Raw genomic sequence first — 25,110 nt, 5'->3', positions numbered from 1 at the left:
TCTAAGCATATCTTCCAAAGTACGGATAGTGCGCTCCGACTGACCATCAGTCTCCGAATGATAGGCAGTACTCAAACTGAGAGTAGTACCCATCGCACGCTGAACACTCCCCCAGAATCTAGAAGTAAACCTGGGGTCCCGATCGCTGACAATGCTCACAGGCACTCCATGAAGTCGAACGATCTCCTGAATGTACAACCGTGCCATACGATCCACATTGTACTCTCGGCTATAGGCAATGAAATGCGCTGACTTGGTGAGTCGGTCCACCACAACCCAGATAGCATCACAGTTCCTCGGGGATACCGGCAAATGGGTCACAAAGTCCATTTTGATAAACTCTCATTTCCATTCAGGAATAGGCAGACTGTGAAGCAATCCTCCAGGTCGTCGGTGCTCTGCCTTGATCTGTTGACAAACCAAACATCTCGAAACAAACTGATAAACACTGCGTTTCATTCCCTTCCACCAGAAACGAGTACGTAGATCTTTGTACATCTTGTTGCTCCCAGGATGAATACTCAACTTAGTGCGATGTGCCTGAGACAAAATCTCCTCTTGCAACTCTTCATCCTGCGGAATCACAAGCCTACCAGACAAACATAGAAATCCATCAGACTGATAATGAAATCCAGACGAGCTACCCTCGTTAGCTAGACGTGCTAAACGCTGGGTCTTCAAATCAGTCATATGAGCATCTCGGATCCGCGAATACAAAGCTGGCTCAAATAATATCGCAAACATCTGGATACTCTGCATACCTTTCTTATGCTTGAAGGTATATCCTGAAGTACAACAGTCACTGATCGCACTAGATATCGAACAAGTCTGAAGTGCGGATAATCGCACCTTGCGACTCAAAGCATCAGCAGTGAGATTAGTATCTCCTGGATGGTACTTAATCTCGCAATCATAGTCCTTAAGCAAGTCCATCCAACGTCTCTGCCTCATGTTCAACTCCGCCTGAGTGAACAAATATTTGAGACTCTTATGGTCGGTGAAGATCTCAAATTTCTCGCCATACAGATAATGACGCCAGATCTTCAAAGCGAACACAATGGCTGCTAACTCCAAATCGTGGACTGGATAGTTGTCCTCGTGAAGCTTCAGTTGTCTAGAAGCGTATGCGATCACATGCCCATTCTGAGTCAGGACACAACCTAACCCTTGAAGAGAAGCATCCGTGTATACCACATACCCTCCAGATCCTGACGGTAATGCCAATACCGGCGCAGAAGTCAACCGCCGTCGAAGCTCACAGAAATTCTCGTCACACTCGGAGGACCACTCGAAATCCACACCCTTGCGGGTAAGCTGCGTCAAAGGTCGAGCTAGTTGAGAGAAGTTCAGAATGAAGCGACGATAATACCCTGCTAGACCCAGAAAACTACGGATCTCAGCAATTGTCGTCGGACGCGACCAATTAAGTACCGCTTCAATCTTGATTGGATCAACAGAAATCCCTTTCCTGGATATGATATGGCCAAGAAAGACCACTCGATCCATCCAGAACTCACACTTGCTCAGCTTGGCGTACAACTGCTCATCCCGAAGAGTCTGTAGTACCAACCGCAAGTGAGAAACATGATCTTTCGTATTACGCGAATACACCAAGATGTCGTAAATGAAGACCACGACAAACTTGTCCAAATACTCCCTGAAAACACGGTTCATAAGATCCATGAATATAGTCGGCGCATTAGTCAAACCAAATGGCATTACTAGAAACTCGTAATGCCCATAGCGAGTACGAAATGCAGTCTTGGCTATGTCCTGATCACGGACTCTCAACTGATGATACCCAGATCTCAAGTCAATCTTGGAGTAAACTGACGTGCCCTGAAGCTGATCAAACAAGTCATCAATACGAGGCAACGGATACTTGTTCTTCACAGTGACTCGATTCAGCTGCCGATAGTCAATGCACAACCGCATCGACCCATCCTTCTTCTTCACGAAGAGAACAGGAGCTCCCCAAGGAGATACACTAGGACAAATGTACCCCTTGTCCAAAAGATCCTGTAGCTGATTCTTCAACTCACGCATCTCTGACGGAGCCAGACGATACGGTGCTCGAGAAATAGGCGAAGTACCCAGCATCAACTCTATGCCAAACTCGACTTCCCTAGCAGGAGGAAAACCCGAAATCTCATCAGGAAATACATCTGGAAATTCATCCACAATAGGAATGCTCTCTATCCCAATACTCTCAGCGGACAAATCCACTGCATAGATAAGGTAGCCTTCCCCGCCAGACTCTAGAGCTCGACAGGTTCTCAAAGCTGATACTAAAGGCATCGGGGGTCGCGCTCCCTCACCATAGAAAAACCAGCTCTCACTCCCCTCCGGATGAAAGCGTACTAATCTCTGATAGCAGTCCACTGAAGCTCGATAGGTAGTCAACATATCTATTCCCAGAATGCAATCAAAGTCGTCCATCGCCAGGACCATGAGATTCGCTAACAGAATGTTCCCTTCGAACTCTAAATGGCAACCCATCACTAGACGCTTAGCCAAAGCAGATTGGCCCGTCGGAGTAGAAGCAGAAATCACTACGTCTAGTGCAATGCATGGTAACTTATGCCTCTTAACAAAACGTGCAGAAATGAAGGAATGAGATGCACCAGTGTCAATAAGTACAAGAGCAGGTGTACCATAAAGCAGAAATGTACCTGCGATGACTTTCTCATTCTCCTCCACTGCCTGATCATGCCTCAAGGCAAACACCTGGCCAGAAGCTCGTGGTCTCAAATGAGAACTCCCAGCAGGCTGTCCCTGCAACCTCTGCTGAACGATGGCCTGAGAACCAGATCCTGAACCAGAACTAGAACCGCCTCCCCCAGACAGTGGACAATCTCTCTGGATATGACCATTCTCTCCACAACGGAAACAAGCTCCAGAAGCTCTACGGCACTTGTCAGATGGATGGTTCTTCCCACAGTGATCACACTTGTCCTTCTTACCGAAACGGAAAACACCAGCAGAGCCAGAGGAAGAAGAAGTAGATCCAGACTTCTTGAAAGATTGGGCACGGGGACCCAAAGAACTAGCAGGCCTCGACTGAGGGAAAGACCTGTTCCGCCGAATGCTGTCCTCCGCCTGGTGACAACGACTCACCAAACCCTCGTAGGACATGTCGTCGCCAACCGCCACATGGTCATGGATCTCAGGGTTAAGGCCCTGAAGGAACAGATTATACTTCATCTCTGAGCTATCAGCAATCTCGGGGCAATAAGATAGCAGATCAAAGAACTTCTGCTGATACTCATCAATAGACATGGCTCCCTGTCGCAGACTCAGTAGCTCGCCTGCCTTCGACTGACGGAGTGCAGGAGGAAAATACCGCTTTTGGAAAGTTGTGCGGAACTCGGCCCAGGTGGCCACTCCTCTCGCCGCAATAAAGGGTGCAGAAGTAAACCTCCACCACCTACGGGCTCGCCCATCCAGAAGATAGCCAAGGGTCTCCATCTTCTGCTCCTCGGTGCAGTGGAAAGTCTGAAAAGTCGTCTCCATGCGGTCTAACCAGTTCTTTGCATCCTCCGGAGACTCACCTCCAACTAAGGGCTTAGGACCCATAGCTAAGAATCGACGCACAGTGAAACGCTCCTCGTCATGATGACGATGACGCCGTTCTCGACGATGCTCTCGGTCGGCATCACCCCAACGCCCACCAATACTGCCATGAGAACTCTGGTCATCACGATTTGCCATCAACAAAAATACCTCATGATGAGACTAAATCCCAAGAATACTTTTGCATGCTTTGATACCATAAATGTAGTGACCCTTACCCGGATCACCTACTAAATAAAACTTAGGCATGCAATTAACTTAATTAAACAGGTATCAGAATAAAACTGCGGAAACCATAAATATTATACAATCCCAAGTAAAGAAATCTGTAATTTATCCAAATAATATACAACCACATCGAATAGCTGTATCAACCCAAACAACAGTAATAAAACCTAGGCAAAGCTCCAGCTGGCCAACCACTGACTAGCCCCTCCAGGATCCACCCTCCTCGTCCAATCGCAAACCTGCCCCATAGAATAGGGTGTCCAGAAACACAGAGTACGAGACGTGAGCATAGAACGCTCAGTACGAGAGTATGAGTATACATGCATGCAAAGTGAACTCCCTATAAAATCGAGATCAAGGATCAGATAACAGAGACAGACCGGGCCCTGGTATGTAGCACGCTGTGCCGTCGCTTCAGGAGGTGGCTCCCATACCATAATATCAGTGGATATGCCGGACCCAAATCGATGGAAGTCCAACCACTAACAGGATAGGGAAAAAACCCTACTAACAGACATCTCGAAGGAGATAGCTCAGTATGCAAATGAATGCAGCATAAATCAATCACATATAAACCATGCAGTCACATAATACATGCATACTCAGTCAGGATATCTCGAACAGTACTTCCGTACCTCAAAACAGTGCAAGCTCTACCTTCTCTAGGTCCACGCCTATAGTCTGCTCTACACTGCCAAATGATACTAATATCATTAAAGTGCTCTAAAAGCCTTAACTAAGCTATTGCATACTCCTAAATATTTATAGGAAGCAAAAGCTATACCTTCGTCCGTCGTTAGCCCTTTGATGTCGATGCCTCCAGAACTTGGGCACAACTCTGCTACGACTTCTGAACGCCTCGCCGACCGCCGGGTCAAGCCTAGGAAGGCTAGAACAACTCGAATAGACTAGAAAGAAGAGGGAAATACTCGGAATTGGCAATTGGAAATGAAGCCTTGGCCCTCTATTTATAGACAACAATCGGAACTTCCGATCCTCGATCGGAATGTCCGAACCTCGATCGAAACGTCCGATCCTGCCATCGGAGCTTCCGAAGATCCTGATCTGCCACTTGTCAAAATATCACTTGTTGACTCCGGATAAGGGTGATCGGAGCTTCCGATCCTGATCGGAGCTTCCGATCTAACCACACGTCATGGATGACGTAATATCATCGGTGCCTCCGATCGCTCATTGGAGCTTCCGATCCTGTTCGGAGCTTCCGATCGTGCCTTCGGAGCTTCCGATCCGTCCGATTCCCAATTTATTTAATTAACATTAATCCTTTAATTACTCAATTAGGGTACGGGCTACTACATTCTCCCCAACTTAAGATATTTCGTCCTCGAAATCAGATCTTAAGTACTGAATGTAATACAGAAATAAAAAACATTCTTTATTCAAATCAAACGTTTACAGAGTTTGCAACTGAATACAACTTAAGAATGAAATCAAAACAACTCAGGATGGTCTTCACGCATCCTGTCCTCAAGCTCCCAAGTAGCTTCCTCAGTGCCTCGGCGCTTCCACTGAACCAAAACCAAAGGAATGACTTTGTTCCGTAAAACCTTATCCTTATAATCCAGGATACGAATAGGTTTCTCAACATAGGTCAAATCCTTGTTCACCTGAACCTCAGACCGCTGCAGAATATGAGATTTATCCCCCACATATCATCGCAACAGAGATACGTAGAACACGCTGTAAATACTAGATAGATGTGGTGGCAAAGCTAGTCGATAAGCCAAATCGCCAATGCTTTCCAAGATCTCAAACGGACCGATAAACCTGGGAGACAACTTGCCCTTAAGGCCAAATCTGAGAATCTTGCGGAAAGGTGACACTCTCAAAAACACTTTCTCCCCGACATCGAACTGCAAAGGCCTACGCTTGATATTAGCATAGCTGGCCTGACGATCCTGTGCAGTCTTAATCTGTTTCTTAATCTGATCGACAATGTCTATCGCCTGCTGGATAAACTCCGGTCCCTCAGCCTGTCTCTCACCCACTTCTTCCCAGAAGAGTGGAGTATGACAACGTCGCCCGTACAACGCCTCGAAAGGTGCCATACCAATACTAGTATGATAGCTGTTGTTGTACGCGAACTCGATCAACGGCAAATGACCCTGCCAGGCTGAACCAAAATCCATGATGCATGCTCTAAGCATATCTTTCAAAGTACGGATAGTGCGCTCCGACTGACCATCAGTCTCCGGATGATAGGCAGTACTCAAACTGAGAGTAGTACTCATCGCACGCTGAACACTCCCCCAGAATCTAGAAGTAAACCTGGGGTCCCGATCGCTGATAATGCTCACAAGCACTCCATGAAGTCGAACGATCTCCTGAATGTACAACCGTGCCATACGATCCACATTGTACTCTCGGCTATAGGCAATGAAATGCGCTGAATTGGTGAGTCGGTTCACCACAACCCAGATAGCATCACAGTTCCTCGGGGATACCGGCAAATGGGTCACAAAGTCCATTGTGATAAACTCCCATTTCCATTCAGGAATAGGCAGATTGTGAAGCAATCCTCCAGGTCGTCGGTGCTCTGCCTTGATCTGTTGACAAAAAAAACATCTCGAAACAAACTGATAAACACTGCGTTTCATTCCCTTCCACCAGAAACGAGTACGTAGATCCTTGTACATCTTGTTGCTCCTAGGATGAATACTCAACTTAGTGCGATGTGCCTGAGACAAAATCTCCTCTCGCAACTCTTCATCCTGCGGAATCACAAGCCTACCAGACAAACACAGAAAGCCATCTGACTGATAATGAAATCCAGACGAGCTACCCTCGAGCTAGACGAGCTAAACGCTGGGTCTTCGAATCAGTCATCTGAGCATCTCGGATCCGCGAATACAAAGCTGGCTCAAATAATATCGCAAACATCTGGATACTCTGCATACCTTTCTTATGCTTGAAGGTATATCCTGAAGTACAACAGTCACTGATCGCACTAGATATCGAACAAGTCTGAAGTGCGGATAGTCGCACCTTGCGACTCAAAGCATCAGCAGTGAGATTAGCAGCTCCCGGATGGTACTTAATCTCGCAATCATAGTCCTTAAGCAAGTCCATCCAACGTCTCTGCCTCATGTTCAACTCCGCCTGAGTGAACAAATATTTGAGACTCTTATGGTCGGTGAAGATCTCAAATTTCTCGCCATACAGATAATGACGCCAGATCTTCAAAGCGAACACAATGGCTGCTAACTCCAAATCGTGGACTGGATAGTTGTCCTCGTGAAGATTCAGTTGTCTAGAAGCGTATGCGATCACATGCTCATTCTGAGTCAGGACACAACCTAACCCCTGAAGAGAAGCATCCGTGTATACCACATACCCTTCAGATCCTGACGGTAATGCCAATACCGGCGAAGAAGTCAACCGCCGTCGAAGCTCACAGAAATTCTCCTCACACTCGGAGGACCACTCGAAATCCACACCCTTGCGGGTAAGCTGCGTCAAAGGTCGAGCTAGTTGAGAGAAGTTCAGAATGAAGCGACTATAATACCCTGCTAGACCCAGAAAACTACGGATCTCAGCAACTGTCATCGGACGCGACCAATTAAGTACCGCTTCAATCTTGCTTGGATCAACAGAAATCCCTTCCCTGGATATGATATGGCCAAGAAAGACCACTCGATCCATCCAGAACTCACACTTGCTCAGCTTGGCGTACAACTGCTCATCTCGAAGAGTCTATAGTACCAACCGCAAGTGAGAAACATGCTCTTCCGTATTACGCGAATACACCAAGATGTCGTAAATGAAGACCACGACAAACTTGTCCAAATACTCCCTGAAAACACGGTTCATAAGATCCATGAATATAGCCGGCGCATTAGTCAAACCAAATGGCATTACTAGAAACTCGTAATGTCCATAGCGAGTACGGAATGCAGTCTTGGCTATGTCCTGATCACAGACTCTCAACTGATGATACCCAGATCTCAAGTCAATCTTGGAGTAAACTGACGTGCCCTGCAGCTGATCAAACAAGTCAATCAATACGAGGCAATGGATACTTGTTCTTCACAGTGACTCGATTCAGCTGCCGATAGTCAATGCACAACCGCATCGACCCATCCTTCTTCTTCACGAAGAGAACAGGAGCTCCCCAAGGAGATACACTAGGACGAATGTACCCCTTGTCCAAAAGATCCTGTAGCTGATTCTTCAACTCACGCATCTCTGACGGAGCCAGACGATACGGTGCTCGAGAAATAGGCGAAGTACCCGGCATCAACTTTATGCCAAACTCGACTTCCCTAGCAGGAGGAAAACCCGGAATCTCATCAGGAAATACATCTGGAAATTCATCCACAATAGGAATGCTCTCTATCCCAATACTCTCAGCGGACAAATCCACTGCATAGATAAGGTAGCCTTCCCCGCCAGACTCTAGAGCTCGACAGGCTCTCAAAGCTGATACTAAAGGCATCGGGGGTCGCGCTCCCTCACCATATAAAAACCAGCTCTAACTCTCCTCCGGATGAAAGCGTACTAATCTTTGATAGCAGTCCACTGATGCTCGATAGGTAGTCAACATATCTATTCCCAGAATGCAATCAAAGTCGTCCATCGCGAGGACCATGAGATTCGCTAACAGAATGTTCCCTTCGAACTCTAAAGGGCAACCCATCACTAGACGCTTAGCCAAAGCAGATTGGCCCGTCGGAGTAGAAACAGACATCACTACATCTAGTGCAATGCATGGTAACTTATGCCTCTTAACAAAACGTGCAGAAATGAAGGAATGAGATGCACCAGTGTCAATAAGTACAAGAGCAGGTGTACCATAAAGCAGAAATGTAGCTGCGATGACTTTCTCATTCTCCTCCACTGCCTGATCATGCCTCAAGGCAAACACATGGCCAGAAGCTCGTGGTCTCAAATGAGAACTCCCAGCAGGCTGTCCCTGCAACCTCTGCTGAACGGTGGCCTGAGAACCAGATCCTGAACCAGAATCAGAACCGCCTCCCCCAGATAGTGGACAATCCCTCCGGATATGACCAATCTCTCCACAACAGAAACAAGCTCCAGAAGCTCTACGACACTTGTCGGATGGATGGTTCTTCCCACAGTGATCACACTTGTCCTTCTCACCAAAATGGACAACACCAGCAGAGTCAGAGGAAGAAGAAGTAGATCCATACTTCTTGAAAGATTGGGCACGGGGACCCAAAGAACTAACAGGCCTCGACTGAGGGAAAGACCTGTTCCGTCGAATGCTATCCTCCGCCTCGTGACAACGACTCACCAAACCCTCGTAGGACATGTCGTCGCCATGCGCCACACGGTCATGGATCTCAGGGTTAAGGCCCTGAAGGAACAGATTATACTTTATCTCTGAGCTATCAGCAATCTCGGGGCAATAAGATAGCAGATCAAAGAACTTCTGCTGATACTCATCAATAGACATGGCTCCCTGTCGCAGACTCAGTAGCTCGCCTGCCTTCGACTGACGGAGTGCAGGAGGAAAATACCGCTTTTGGAAAGTTGTGCGGAACTCGGCCCAGGTGGCCACTCCTCTCGCCACAATAAAGGGTGCAGAAGTAAACCTCCACCACCTACGGGCTCGCCCATCCAAAAGATAGCCAAGGGTCTCCATCTTCTGCTCCTCGGTGCAGTGAAAAGTCTGAAAAGTTGTCTCCATGCGGTCTAACCAGTTCTCCGCATCCTCCGGAGACTCACCTCCAACTAAGGGCTTAGGACCCATAGCTAAGAATCGACGCACAGTGAAACGCTCATCGTCATGATGACGATGACGCCGTTCTCGACGATTCTCTCGGTCGGCATCACCCCAACGCCCACCAATACTGCCATGAGAACTCTGATCATCACGATTTGCCATCTACAAAAATACCTCATGATGAGACTAAATCCCAAGAATACTTTTGCATGCTTTGATACCATAAATGTAGTGACCCTTACCCGGATCACCTACTAAATAGAACTTAGGCATGCAATTAACTTAATTAAACAGGTATCAGAATAAAACTGCGGAAACCATAAACATTATACAATCCCAAGTAAAGGAATCTGTAATTTATCCAAATAATATACAACCACATCGAATAGCTGTATCAACCCAAACAACAGTAATAAAACCTAGACGAAGCTCCAGCTGGCCAACCACTGACTAGCCCCTCCTGGATCCACCCTCCTCGTCCAATCGCAAACTTGCCCCATGGAATAGGGTGTCCAGAAACACAGAGTACGAGACGTGAGCATAAAACGCTCAGTACGAGAGTATGAGTATACATGCATGCAAAGTGAACTCCCTATAAACTCGAGGTCAAGGATCAGATAACAAAGACAGACCGGGCCCTGGTATGTAGCACGCTGTGCCGTCGCTTCAGGAGGTGGCTCCCATACCATAATACCAGTGGATATGCCGGACCTAAATCGATGGAAGTTCAACCACTAACAGGATAGGGAAAAAACCCTACTAACAGACATCTCGAAGGAGATAGCTCAGTATGCAAATGAATGCAGCATAAATCAATGACATATAAACCATGCAGTCACATAATACATGCATACTCAGTCAGAATATCTGGAACAGTACTTCCGTACCTCAAAACAGTGCAAGCTCTACCCACTCTAGGTCCACGCCTATAGTCTGCTGTACACTGCCAAATGATATTACTATCATTAAAGTGCTCTAAAAGCCTTAACTAAGCTATTGCATACTCCTAAATATTTATAGGAAGCAAAAGCTATACCTTCGTCCGTCGTTAGCCCTTTGATGTCGACGCCTCCAAGACTTGGGCACAACTCTGCTACGACTTCTGAACGCCTCGCCGACCGTCGGGTCAAGCCTAGGAAGGCTAGAACAACTCGAATAGACTAGAAAGGAGAGGGAAATACTTGGAATTGGCAATTGGAAATGAAGCCTCGGCCCTCTATTTATAGACAACGATCGGAACTTCCGATCCTCGATCGGAACGTCCGAACCTCGATCGGAACGTTCGATCCTGTCATCGGAGCTTCCGAAGATCCTGATCTGCCACGTGTCAAAATATCACTTGTTGACTCCAGATAAGGGTGATCGGAGCTTCCGATCCTGATCGGAGCTTCCGATCTAACCACACGTCATGGATGACGTAATATCATCGATGCCTCCGATCGCTCATCGGAGCTTCCGATCCTGTTCGGAGCTTTCGATCGTGCCTTCGGAGCTTCCGATCCGTCCGATTCCCAATTTATTTAATTAGCATTAATCCTTTAATTACTCAATTAGGGTACGGGCTACTACACAACCGCTCTTTGAGCAGTGCTTCTGAGAGTCAAGTCGATGACTGAAAATCAAGTGCTGGCTGGGAGGCAACCCAGTGTCTTTTTCCTTTATTTCATTTTTTTTTTGTTTTTTTTTTGTTTTTTTTTGTTTTGTTTTGTTTTATTTTCTTTGTTTTCAGGAGCCTAGCCGCCCCATCTGCAGACCAATTTTCAATATGAGTCTCCCATTATTCAGCCTAAGGCCAAAGAGGACGACAATGCCAACACTTGAACCAGGGGAGTTTGTTTTAATTTTGCATCTCGTTATCATTTTGTTATTTGTGTTTGTGTCGTTAGTACTAGAGCACTGAGGGCAATGCTTTGGTTAAGTGTGGGGGGAGTTCATTCGATGGTTTGTCATTTTGTTTGCATTCGTTTGTTGAGTATATGCATATAGTTCGTTCCGTATCATTTGTTAGTTTGTTAGTGTTTGTCGTGTTACATGAGTAGGATGATGATTGTTAGCCTATGATGAGATAGTTGAAAAATGATGATTTTTGAAAAAAAATTAACTCTTGATCAGATTTGAGAAACCGTAGGTTGTTTGTTGAATATTCTTAAGCACGCATGTTTAACCAGTGAAGTGTAGCGATGTATTAGATATTGTGGATGTCTGTTGGACCATTGCACGACAATAGGTGTTTGTGGAACTTGATAGTGTTTGAATCTTGATGATTTCTTTGATATGGCATAAACGATCTTGGGCGCACCTAGAAAAAAAAAAATTTACAACTCCATCCGGGCCTGAAAAGGATTGAAATCCTAATCCTAAAAGATCAAATTCAAGGCTAAGTATGCGGATAAAATGGGGTTGATGCTCCATCCGGGCTATAGACGAGGGGATTGAAATTCTAATCCTGTCTTAGTTATAACTAAGTATGCGGGTAATTATTGGGGCTAAAGCAATACCGGGTGCAAAATCCGGATGTGCGTAATTATTCTCAAGGCAGTTGTGTTGTGTTGAAGGATTGTTGGGAGGAGAGTTTTTGATGGTGAGGCTTGCACTGAATTGTTATAGGTCGACGAACAGTCTTGAAACTTTGTTCTTTTGAAGTTGCATGTAACTGGGATAACATGGCACACACACATGTTCGCATTCGACTGAAGGTGTATCATTGATGATTGAGAGTCGCCATGAACTTATTTTTAGATGAAAGTGGTTTTTTCTGAGGCTATGATATGAGTGATTCGTCCTTACTTATGTGTATGTTGTTGTTTCATTTTGTTTTTGTATGACTTGCTCGAGGGCGAGCAAGGATTAAGTGTGGGGGTATTTGATGGGCATGTTTGTGTTGCATATTTTAATATCATTGTGTTGTTATTTTGCATGCGTTTATTTGTTTTAATTAAGCATTGTGTTCATATTTCATACATCGTGTCTACATTACATTCTTCCATATTTGTATAGGACGTAGCGTTTTGTCGAGGAAAAGATGGAAAAGCTATTGCGCGAGAATGAATTACGGAGCAGCAATGATCAGAAAATCATATTTAATTTTATAGAAGTCCAAATCCGATCTCCACAATCCAGAATAAAGTTCAAGATGTTTTAAAGCAGCTGTCCAAATTTCAGCTCAATCCGACGGCTAGATCTCCGGATATGAATTTTACAAAATCGCTGCTCGCTGGGAGAAAAGTTGCTCGCTCGATCCGCAACATCTTGCGGATCGAGCGGCCAAAAAAAATATGAAAACAGTAGGTTCGGAAAAGTTGCTCGCTCGATCCGCAACATCTTGCCGATCGAGCGAGATGTGCTGTTCGGGAAAAAATCTGTAATTTAGGAATTTTTATTATTAAGGACTCTAGCCTTAATTAAAAGATATATCTCAAATTTTAGAGTCAGATATTGATTGGGAAGAGAGAGGAGACGCAGAAGAGGCTCAAGAACCATCTTGGCGGCTAGGTTTTATCTTTCTTGTTCTTAGATTTTAATTCTTTTTGTCTTTAATACTTGGTTGAGGAAGACAAAACCCTTGATTTAGTTTATTCATGAGATTTTGATTTTCAATGTTTGATTTTTATCAAGTATCAAGAATTATTCTGAATTGATTGATATGCTTGTGTATGAGATTTTTAGATTGACCATCTTAGGATTTCATTATACAAACGAATGCTAAATTAGAATTCAAATCCGTAATTGTTTGAAACCTCTAATTTGCGAAGCAACTATGATTAATATTTTCTGCTATTGAATTTGTTAAATCTTAGGAATAATAATTGAATAGGCTAAATTCATCCGCTTGTGTATGAGTTGTCTAGCTTTATTAGTTTTACTAGTTTGAATGCTACCGTGGATTTAAATCTGATCGCTGGTATTGGGTTAGTTTATGGGGTAAGGGTTAACTTAGACTGCTGTTGTCTAGTTAACTAAAATTAAGGTGAAACAGGAATTAAATTTCCAACGGTGAATATTTGATAAAATTAATTATTTTTAGATGATCAATGATTGAATGAATAATATCAAGGGTGTAGTCGACCGATACCAAGTATTATTTCTTATTGATTTCCTCAGTTAATTTTTAATCTTGCGTGATAGTGATAATTTAATTATTTAATTGCTAAGATTTTTAGTAGTTAATCTCAACTCCAAAACCCCCTTTTATTTTAAAGAACACTTTTAAATTTACCTTTCCTCGTGGGAACGATCCCTACTCATGCTACTGCATTATATGTTTATCTGATTGAGTCGGGTAATTTGGGCGTACGCGATAAGCGCTACCAACCCCTCTGGAACAACATTTGAAGCTATCTGCGAATTAGTCACCTAAAAGTGAGGAAGACAAGAAAAAGATGGTTGGTATTCCATATGCTAGTGGAGTCACTACAACAAATATGCTAATTAACTTTTACAAAATCCATTGTTGTTGGCCGTATTTTAATAAAAAAACACAACGGTTTTTAAAAAACCGTTGTCGTATATTTGTCAAAGACAACGGTTTTAAAAAACCGTTGTCTATGAGCGGGTTTTTTATGTCCTACGACAACGGTTTTAATTAACCGTTGTCTATGTGCGTGCTTTTGAAGCTCTATGACAACGGTTTTAATAAAACGTTGTGTAAAATTGTTGTGTTTGAATTTTTTTTAAAATTAAAATGAATATAAAATAATAAAAAAATTATTTGAACAAAACACAGTTTCTTTTCTTCTGTTCGTTCTCAAACATTTTTCGGTAAAACCCTAACCTCATCCCCAATCTTCCACCTCCGCTTTTCTTCTGAGCAGGAGGAATATGACTACCGAAGCTCTGATTCGTCGCTGTGTAGTGGCTTGGAGAGGCGTCCGCGGCTGGATTTTGGTTCACAGATGTGGTGGTCGTCGGTTCCGATCGACGCTCAGAGTCTACTCTGAGAATTCAGAAGGTGTTCAGGGGATTTTTCTCTTAAATTTTAGAACATGTTCTGGGCTGGTCCGTAGGCACCACTAGCTAGATTCGGAATTTTGTCATCTCTTGCGAAGATTATTTGTTATATTTCGTCGCTTTGATTCTGAAATTCCTTATATTTTGGGATTGCAAAGGTTGAAGATCGGATCCAAGGCTCGAACCCTTTTCTGAGGTTTTATTATGAGGCTCCGGGCTCTCCGTTGGCTTGTATCGTTTTATGAAATCGGCCTCCAGGATCTCCGTTGGCTTCTCTGTATTTTCCTCCGTTTTATGAGGTTTTATTATGACAAAAATGAATCCGATTGGCATTTATTTATTTATTTTTTAAACCTTTTGTGCACTGCATATCATGTGTTCATATATTTTGTGTCGTTTGATTTTGCAGGTTCTATGGTTTCTGAGCGCTGCGGAGAGAGTGATTTTAAGTAGATTTTTGTGCAGAAGGTAGGAAATGGTGAGACTCTTGATTTTGTATATTTTTTCTTGTATTGTTTTTGTATTTATCATCTCGTTTTTACTGTATTTTTTTGGTCGGTTTTGTCTAAGATTTAGATGAGATTTGGTTACAGACAAGGAAAGATCTCGACGTGTGAATTTAATGTAGAAAAGAAAACTGTATCGGTTTTTAAAAAAAATTTGGATTTTTTTGATCCTCTTTGGGTCTGGAAAATGTTTTTTTTTTTAATCCGCATCTTTTTTCTAGTATTCAAAAGTTGATGCAATTATGGAGGACAAGAGAAGAAACCTCCTTATCGTTTTCTCTGGTTACAGTTCATGCAATTACTACAATGCTCTCTTCTCTTATATTTTATATTTTTGTTTGATGAGTTTTGTTTAATTTTCTCTCCTTCTGAATTTGTTTATGCATTAAATCAATGGTTTGAGTTGTAAGTATGGATTAATTGACTTTCCATGTCGGCTTCGATAGTTGTTTGTCTTGCTTGGAGATGTTTATTGTTGTGATCTAATTTGAATGGACTAAACAGTCATGGATTCATTGGAGTCAATCGACCCGGATTATGTATTTGTGTCTGGCCCTCTAATGGACCTATCATGCTCTTTAGGATGCGCTTCCAAGCTGATTTAGCGACCATTTAAAACTGAGGGTCCATCTTATGAATCTGGATATGCGTGTAATAGTGATGCACTATCTTTTTTAGGATCTCGGCATATATTACATCGGTCCGATGGACGGCCATAACGTGGAAGACCTCGTCCATATTTTGAAGAAGGTGAAAAAGATGCCAGCACCAGGGCCTGTAATGATTCACATTGTCACGTAAAAAGGCAAAGGATACCCTCCTGCTGAAGTTGCTTCTGATAAAATGCATGGTACGTGTACGCAAGAACATAGTAATTAATCTATTTTTCGAAACAAATAAGTCTCTAGCTAGAATTTTGCTTATGTGTAAAAGTTTTGTTTTTGTTTTGATCATGTGTAGTGAAGTTTGATCCCAGAACAGGGAAACAGATGAAGGGTAAAGTGAACTCCGTTTCCTATACTCAATACTTTGCGGAGTCTTTAATAGCCGAAGTAGAGCGAGATGACAAGATTGTATCAATTCATGCTGCTATGCGAGGGGGCACCGGGCTTAACATATTCCAGAAACGTTTCTCTGACCGATGTTTCGATGTGGGGATAGCTGAACAGCACGCTGTCACCTTCGCGGCTGGTCTAGCTACTGAATAGGTCAAGCCATTTTGCTCGATTTACTCGTCTTTTTTGCAGAGAGGCTATGATCAGGTGAAAAGAACTAAAACTAGAACATCCCCTCTATGATAGTTTAGTATCAAGAACTCGGCCTATTTACCCGTTGGTGATGATATGATGCAGGTGATACATGATGTCGACCTTCAGAAGATCTCGGTGAGATTCATCATGGACAGGGTCCATCTTCTGAATCTGGATATGCGTGTAATAGTGATGCACTATCTTTTTTAGCTGTTAAAATTAGTCCCTGCATTGAGCTAGATAATCCATTGATAGGGGTAGTTTGATCAGAAAATTTGTCATTCTCAGAATAATGGTTTTCGAATGAACAAACCGGTGGTCAATGTGTCATGGGCACCTGTCAATGTTGCATGCTATATATTTTTTATTATATCTTTGTTTGATTGAATTATGTTCTTGTAAATGTCCTTAAGTGATAAAGCTGGGATTTAATTCAGAACATGAGGATAAAGTTGTGAAGCTTCTTCTCCATTTTCACCGATCTCAACGTTATATATATATATGTGTGTGTGTGTGTGTATTCTAACTAAGTTGCATAATCATAGGATCCAAAACTTCAGGTCACAGCGATGGTGTGCTGCAGCCCCTTATGAGAAGTGAACGCGAGGATTTTGGAGGTTTCAGCCATTCTTCCGTGAGTTTTACTTCTTTTTATTTCATCTTTCTAGGAATTGGAGGCAAATAAATAGAGCATGGTCAGTCAGTGGTGACGTGAAGATGAATCCTCGTGTAAGCTTTACAGGGCCATGTAGATGAATCCAATGACATAATTACAATATCTTCTCCTTTTTAATTAATTCTTTTAATTTCCTTTTTTTTTTCTCCGACTGAAAATAGCTCAAACGTGTATGTATGCATTGCGGCTACGAAGAAAGAAATCAGTGGCAGTATTCCGCGAATCCGCCACGCTATCGGCTGGATCTCCGCCCGAGGCTGGATCAGGTTGTGCTTATGTTATATTCTGATAATATTTTTTGGTATATATTAGATTTTCTTATTCACTGAGTAGTGAAATTAATACTGAAATGTTAAGGTAGTAACCGTTTGATTTATTTTTTTATATTCTTCTTAGGGAAATAATGTATTTGTTGGGGTAAGTTAATTTGTAAGATAAAAGGTGCATGCACGTGGTTATTGAGCACAAGTCAAATCGTGCATTAGCTAGCTAGTTTCATCGGCAAGAATTAATAAACAATAGTTGGCAAAAAATAAAATTGAGATTGTAAAAGAATTCGTATTTTGATATTTTATAGTATTTACTAATTTTTGTTGTCTGAGGTAAAACTTAGAAGAACTTGTTTTATGGAATTAATTAGCTTCTGAAGATTTTCAGTATATATCACCATAAGTCTATTTCGTGTTTAATGGAATTAAATGCCTTATGAATCTTGTCAATACCTATCATCGTGATTAGATCAAGTAGGAGGATGAAATCATGGAAAAAATAATTTTTGATTAAAGTCTATCGTCGTTATTAATTCTTTTTTCAGGACCTGAATATAGATATTGCATTATGGATAGCTTTTGGAGGTGATGGCTGACTTTACGAGGTGGTGGGCGAAGTACAGGGTCGACCTAGATGTATTTTGGTTTTGCGTGTTAAGTTCAGAATATGATTTGCATTCATTTACTTGTACAATTCTATGCTTTGTTCACATCTCTGGTCCCTAGTTTCTGAACTTTTTTTATATTTTTCTGTAGTATACATTGCATTATAATTTAATTTCGAGTGATTTGTAATACTAAAATATTGTATATTAAATTTTATTTTTGAAATTTTAAATTTTGGTTTATTTATAATATTGAAATTTGTATATTATTTTTTTTTGTTTTATATATGGAAAACGACAATGTCGTATGGGGGTTTAAAACTGTTGTAATTGATGGTGGTGTTAAAAGCACGCCCCTATGACAACAGATAAAATCCGTTGTCATTTTTCTCAAAGACAACGGATTTTTGCATACGACAACGGATAAAATCCGTTGTCTTTGAGGGCAAAGACAACAGATTTTATCAGTTGTCTTTGAGGGAAAAGATAACGGATAAAATCCATTATCATTGGGTGTACTTTTAACAACACCATCAGTTACAACAATTTTTAACCCCCTACGACAACGGATAAAATCCGTTGTCTTTTTGCGTTTTTCTTGTAGTGAGTGGGGAGTCTCATATATAGAATGGTATGTAGTAGGCCTGATCTGGCATATGCAATCAGTGTTGTGTCAAGATTTATGGCTAATCCTCGTACATATCATTGGGAAGCTCTGAAGTGGATTCTCCGATATCTCATAAATACAACTGGATTGGGGTTGAAGTTTGAAAAACAGCAAGATGAGATTGATCCGGTAGTTGGATATGTGGATTCATATTTTGCTGGAAACTTAGACACGAGAAAGTCATTGACTGGTTATGTGTTCATCTTTTATGGCACAACGATCACCTGGAAGTCAAATTTACAGTCAGTGGTTGCCCTTTCTACTACTGAGGCAGAATTCATAGTTGTTACTCGGGCCATAAAAGAAGAATTGTGGTTAAAAGGGATGATAACGGAGTTTGGTGTAAAACAAGATCAAGTTTTAGTACACTGTGACAATCAAAGTGCAATACACTTGACGAAACACCAAGTCTATCATGAACGATCGAAACACATAGATGTGAAGATGCATTTCGTCAGAGATGTAATTGAAAAAGAAGACGTAATCCTTGTGAAGATAGCATCAGAAGAAAACCCTGCAGATGTTATAACAAAGTCACTGCCGTATGCTAAGTTCAAGAAATGTTTGGACTTAGTTAATGCGGTGATTGAAAATTAGCCAAGGAGGCTAGGATGGAGAGAAACATTCAACCTGAAAGAATCAAGGTAGAGATTGTTGAAGTATGCTTCTATCAGATTGAATAAGAATAGAGAATAGATCATATCAAATAGTGCAGATCAGTTGAGTTCAGTGATCAGATGAATTCATGGTCCAGATCGAATACTGGGATCAGATCGAAGTGATGGTCAGATGAGTCTTTGGATGAGTTCATGCAGATCGATTGCTCGAGTACTGTGACTTGGTTAGAAGTCAGATGGAGTGTCCGAGAAGCTATAAGCTTGAAGGCAGATCAAAGAAGATCGATGTACAAGAGCAGATCAGACTGATGTGAGAAGACTTATCGGGTTGGACCATTTTGACTTTATAATTGGGCCATAAGTAGGTGTTGACCTAAAGACCAAGATGAAAGTAGGTTTATTTCTCTATATAAGCAGATGGAAGCTGGCCGCAACTAACATAACAGAAAATCAAATTCTTCAGAATATATTGAGAGAGAAGAAGGAGAGATTTCGGAGGAGAAAAACTAAGAGAAAATTGTGACGGGAAGAATTCAAGGATTCAAAGCTTGAATTGAGTCTGTCCCTAGCTTGAGAGTTTATCTTAGTCCATCTCTGTAACAAGCTCCGTTGATTGAGCTTGAATTGTTCTGTTGGTGATTAATAAACGTGTGGTGTTGCTCTCCCATGGACGTAGGCAAATTCATTGCCGAATCACGTAAATACTTGTGTCGTTTATTAGCTTTCGCGTGAGTTTGTTTTTGATTTGTGTGTGTTGGGTTCATCTGCTCGTTGGGATTATTGTTCTTGTTGCAGTGTTTGTGTCTGGTAATTCTCGAAATATTGAATTCTTTCGGATTGATTCTTAACATTTCAAAAATAAAAATAAAACACTGCAACATTGGTGTCAGCTCAAGGGGAAAAAATTTACAATATTTTATTGACACACTGCAATATTTTTTTTCAAATATTCATATGAACATCAGAGACAAAATAAAAAACTTTTAGTTCTAAATCAAGCAAAAAACTTACTTCATTCTTAAATATTTTTACGACGCATAGTGTGTTAAGATCCGCTCGTACCGTTAATTAAAGTTAAACCCATATTGCTAACAAACTTGTGATATGTTGATAGACACTTTTCATAATTTTGAAAATATCATTTAACGACTCAATTTCATATTTTACAAACCTCTTTATTTATATCGGAAAGATATGGGTCGTATATATCCTTCATAAGTTGTGAATGTCGGTTTTGGATAAATCTTCAACCAAAGCCTTTTTCATAAAGCTCTTCTTGGCTGTCAAACATATACTAGTAGGAATAATATTTATCATATCAAAAGTAGTTTAGGGTGCCATTTGAACGTATATTTTAAAAATATTTTTAGATAGTGTTTAGGAAAGTTTTAGTATTTTATAAGTAAAAAAAACTTAAAGTATGTGTTTGAATATATAAGATTTTTGTAAAAAGTTTTTGAAAATATTTTTTAAAAAGTGTTTTCTGAATATAGTTTTTAAAGAATACCAGAGAGGTGTAAATGTGTAATTAGATGTTTTTTGAATGAGACTATGGAAGCCAAAGATGAACAACATTACTTTTGAAATGTTAAAATATTTTTTATAAAATAGTTTTCAAACACATATTATATTTTTAAAACAACTTTTAAAACATTTTATAAAAAATTTTTTAAAAATATTTTATAAAATATTTTAAAAGTATATATCCAAACGAAACCCAGATAATGCGTGTATTTTATTTACTTCTATCATCTCTTGATGATTGTGTGTTTTATGAGATTTTTGGATTACACGTACATTAAATCCACTTGAAATATTATGAGATTTAATTATTTATTATTATAGAGTGGTCGAATTGATAAAGTTACTATAGATTATGTGGCTTTTTTTGATTTTTTGATTTAATTTTTATTATACACATACAAGTTAAAATTTTAAAAAATTAAAAAGATTACGAAACTAGTCATGTGACGGGTCTAATGGATTTCAATAGATATAAGTATGGGTTTAGGTTTAGGTTTATGTTTAAACTTGTCGAGACGACAAGTTTTTAATCCTTCAAAATTATAACAATTCACCAATTGAGCTAATTTCAAAATTTTATATATACTAATATAAAAAAATTAATCATAATTTCGATACAATCTAAAAATAATTCTAAGGAATTTTCAATCACGTTCGGGAATGCTGTGTTATAGAAGGGAAAGAACAAAAAAAAAATAAAAATAAAAAAAAATCAATGCGGTGTATTAATTAATTATTTTATATCTTTAAGTCGACCGACATGTTTGTGATTGTTTGTTTTAAATAGGAAACTTTTAGTTTGATTAAAAAAAAAAAAAGTGGGATCTATGTATATTGATCTTATTTTTATGTAATTAAAGTCTTAAAGATGCAAAATTTTTAATTAGGTAATTATTGTTTAACAAGAAATATAACATACCAAATAGAATTCTATTTATATTTGGAAACTTTCAAGAAAACATGCATGTCTTCCAACACACGAAACAATACCAAACCAACTCTATATATATATGTCACATTACAACATCGACAATATCTCAATCAAAAGTACTACTACAAAATCTCCCAAACAAACTCATTCAAAACTCTCCAAAACGTACAATTGATCTTTTCTCAATGGGTTCTCTCGGTAATTATTCTATATTGCATTCCGAAATTATCATCGCCAACAGGAAGAAGGAGGAGGAGACGCTGCTGTTGAATGGATACGTCGGCCTAAAACGGCCTAAAACGAAGATCGTTTGCACGTTGGGGCCGGCTTCTCGGTCAGTGGACACGATAGAGAAGCTGTTGAGGGCCGGCATGAGCGTCGCGCGCTTCAACTTCTCCCATGGCAGCCACGAATACCATCAGGAAACGCTCAACAACCTCAACGCCGCCAGCCGCAACACCGGCGTCCTATGTGCCGTCATGTTGGATACCAAGGTTAATATAATTGCTTTTTTTTATAATTTTATTTATGCATGTGTTTCGCTTTTGATCATGAAGGATTTTTCAAACAATGTGATTAGTCTTTTTTGCCATTCTGAATTTTTTTTTTTAAAAAAAATCAATCATCATCGAGGGATTATTTTAAGAAAAATACAAGAAAATAAATACCAATAATTAATTAGATTGTGCCTGATATATATATTAATCTTGCAGGGTCCAGAGATACGCACCGGATTCTTGAAAGAAGGGAAGCCGATACAGCTTAAACAAGGCCAAGAAATCACTATATCCACTGATTATACCTTAGAGGGCGACGAAAACATGATCTCTATGAGTTACAAGAAGTTGGCTGTGGACTTGAAGCCTCAAAGCCTGATATTATGCTCTGATGGAACCATCTCCCTCACTGTACTCGAATGTGACGAAGAGTTGGGATTGGTTCGTTGTCGTTGCGAAAACACCGCGGTTTTAGGCGAACGGAAGAATGTGAATCTTCCGGGGGTTGCTGTAGATCTTCCTACACTTACTGAAAAGGATAAAGAGGATATATTGCAGTGGGGAATTCCCAACAAGATCGACATCATCGCATTGTCCTTTGTTCGTAAAGGTTCGGATCTTGTGGAGGCTAGGAAGTTGCTAGGGGAACATGCCAAGGATATAGTGCTCATGTCGAAGGTATATATATATGATTTTGCCAGTGCCATTATATGAGTTTATTTTAATATATCATACGCGTAGACTTTGATACCAATTATATATATATATATGAGTTTGTTTCTTGAATTTTGATCAGGTGGAAAATCAAGAAGGGGTTTCAAACTTTGATGAGATTCTTGCAAACTCGGATGCATTTATGGTGGCAAGAGGGGATTTGGGGATGGAAATCCCTATTGAAAAGATATTCTTGGCTCAAAAAAATATGATCCAGAAGTGCAACATGCTCGGCAAGCCAGTGGTGACAGCAACACAGATGCTCGAGTCCATGATCAAGTCCCCGCGGCCCACACGAGCTGAAGCAACCGATGTGGCTAATGCGGTCATCGATGGCTCTGACTGTGTGATGTTGAGCGGGGAAACAGCCGACGGAGCCTACCCTGTGCTGGCAGTGGAAACTATGGCCAAGATTTGCATGGAAGCAGAGAGATACATAAACTATGATCAACTTTTTTGTGACATTTTAAAGACTGCACCGAAGCCTATGAGCTCATGGGAGAGCATGGCTTGTGCGGCTGTGCAGATTGCCAACTCATGCGGAGCAGCGTCGATTATAGCCTTGTGCAGGGGAAGGACTACGCCCAAGTTTGTGGCCAAGTATAGGCCTAGTGTGCCTATCCTCTCGGTGACTAGAACAGAGATGAACGACGAATTTCCGGCCAAGCAAGGGCTTATCTTTCGAGGGGTGGTGCCCGTTATTGTGTCGATGGTGTGCCAAGAATCAGACGAGAAGATGCTCGAATTCGCGATGAAACAAGCTAGAGTTAGGCAAATGTGCAAGCTTGGAGATTCAGTCGTGGTTTTGCAACATAATGGGAAGAGAAGCTCTGTGGAGATTATGACAGTGAGTTGAAACTATTTTTTGTGAGTTTTTATGTTAGCTCATATTTAATAATGGATATGTCGAGTGGTGTAGAAGATATTGCAGGTCTTCAATTTTGATGTTTTTCTTTATTTTCGCTTTTTGAATCAACGGTGAATAGAAGTTGTAATTGCCCCATTTTTGATGAAATCTCTTTTCATGTTCAAAAATTAAATAATAATAATAATAATAATAGAAAAAAATTTCTATGTTAAGCAAACCGAAATATTTCCTCAAATTTTCAATGGTGCAAAAAAATAAGTATGATGCGAAAAACATTCAGAAAATCCAAAACTCGATCCATTATTCTTCTTTTTTTTTTTTTTATGAGCCAAACATTAAATTGTCGATTGAAAATATATATTTGCTATGGAAAAATCAATGATTGTTTCATTTTATGATATTTGAAACGATTTCGACAACACACATCAAATGCTCTTTGCAAATATATTGGCAGAGATGTTGAGATTGTTTCCATAGAATTGCTCACTCAAAAATGATGTAAAAAACAAATGATGTAATATATCTACGACAATGAATTAGTGTCCATCATTAATTAATGTGAGCCAAATTATTTGGAGATGGTTTTTATATAAAATTGAATAAAAAATTTATTTTCAAATTAATTAAAAAAAAGTTTTAGGCTAGCCGCTAGACACACGTAATGTTTGTGCCTTATGGTTAGTAATAGGGATAATTCTTAAATATATTATTATAGTTTCGTCATCGTTTCAATTATATTTCTTTTGTTTTTCAAGTCCTGAATATATCCCTTATTAATTAAAAGGTGTCTCGAATATGTCTTTGAAACTAAATAATATATATTCTGCCTTTTATTTCCCATTTTAGTATTCAAAAGCTTAATTTTATCATGCTTTCGTAAGTAAATTAAAGCAAATTACCTCTTTGACCAAACTGTTGTCGGGTTATGTCCACCGGGTTTTACAGGTTGCTCTTCACAACCGAACCACGCGATCGCAACCGATGGTTCTTGACGCAGACTCGTTCAGCAGCAGCTAGCACAGCCTTATTTCGTTTTCCTATCTTAAGGCATATAGTAAAATCTTAATTTTTGAATGAAAACAACATGATAGGAAAGAGCTTCGGAAATTTATTCAGATAACATATTATTACATAAATTAATCTCTTTTGAAGAGGAAGAGATAACTTGTTTAGCTATGGTTTGAAACAACCCAAGGTGTTCCCTGAGATGCCTCTGCATTTTCATGATGGAATCCACATCACTGTCTTTCATCTCTTGTTAAGAAATCTGCAAAAATATTTTCATGAAATTCAATAATAACAATATCAAAAATAAAATTTTGACAAAATGCTTGTCATCTTAATAACCTAACTTTCTCAGGTTTAGATTCAATCTTATTTCTTAGGAAAGCTTTTACCTGGGTGTTATCAACCTTCAAAGTGAATTTTTTAGCAAGTAAAAATAATGGTCATTTTTCGAAAGCCTTTTTAACTGCATAAAATTTCTTTTCGTTGAAATGTCATCTGATAGCCTCAGATTCTGAAAAAAAAG

General features: G+C 40.4%; 1 protein-coding gene across 1 annotated transcript; it reads left to right on the top strand.

The window, feature by feature from the left end:
- The first annotated feature begins 18,389 nt into the window (after window positions 1-18,389).
- Window positions 18,390-23,567, top strand: LOC140861267 (pyruvate kinase, cytosolic isozyme-like). The gene is made up of 4 exons (XM_073264276.1): window positions 18,390-18,742; window positions 21,742-21,994; window positions 22,214-22,675; window positions 22,794-23,567. The coding sequence occupies exons 1-4, from the start codon at window positions 18,390-18,392 to the stop codon at window positions 23,565-23,567; spliced, it is 1,842 nt and encodes a 613-aa protein (XP_073120377.1).
- The last annotated feature ends 1,543 nt before the right edge of the window (window positions 23,568-25,110 follow it).

The sequence above is a fragment of the Henckelia pumila genome, chromosome 4 (genome assembly GCF_033568475.1).
Source record: "Henckelia pumila isolate YLH828 chromosome 4, ASM3356847v2, whole genome shotgun sequence".
NCBI classification, from domain to species: Eukaryota; Viridiplantae; Streptophyta; class Magnoliopsida; order Lamiales; family Gesneriaceae; genus Henckelia; species Henckelia pumila.
The sequence above is the reverse complement of the archived record's forward strand: the minus strand, read 5'-3'. Positions and strand labels throughout refer to the sequence as shown.

Coding starts and splice junctions, on each gene's coding strand:
- LOC140861267 (XM_073264276.1), top strand. CDS start 18,390: ATGGTATGTAGTAGGCCTGATCTGGCATATGCAATCAGTGTTGTGTCA. Junction 21,995..22,213: donor CCGTCATGTTGGATACCAAG/GTTAATATAATT, acceptor TTAATCTTGCAG/GGTCCAGAGATACGCACCGG. Junction 22,676..22,793: donor ATATAGTGCTCATGTCGAAG/GTATATATATAT, acceptor AATTTTGATCAG/GTGGAAAATCAAGAAGGGGT.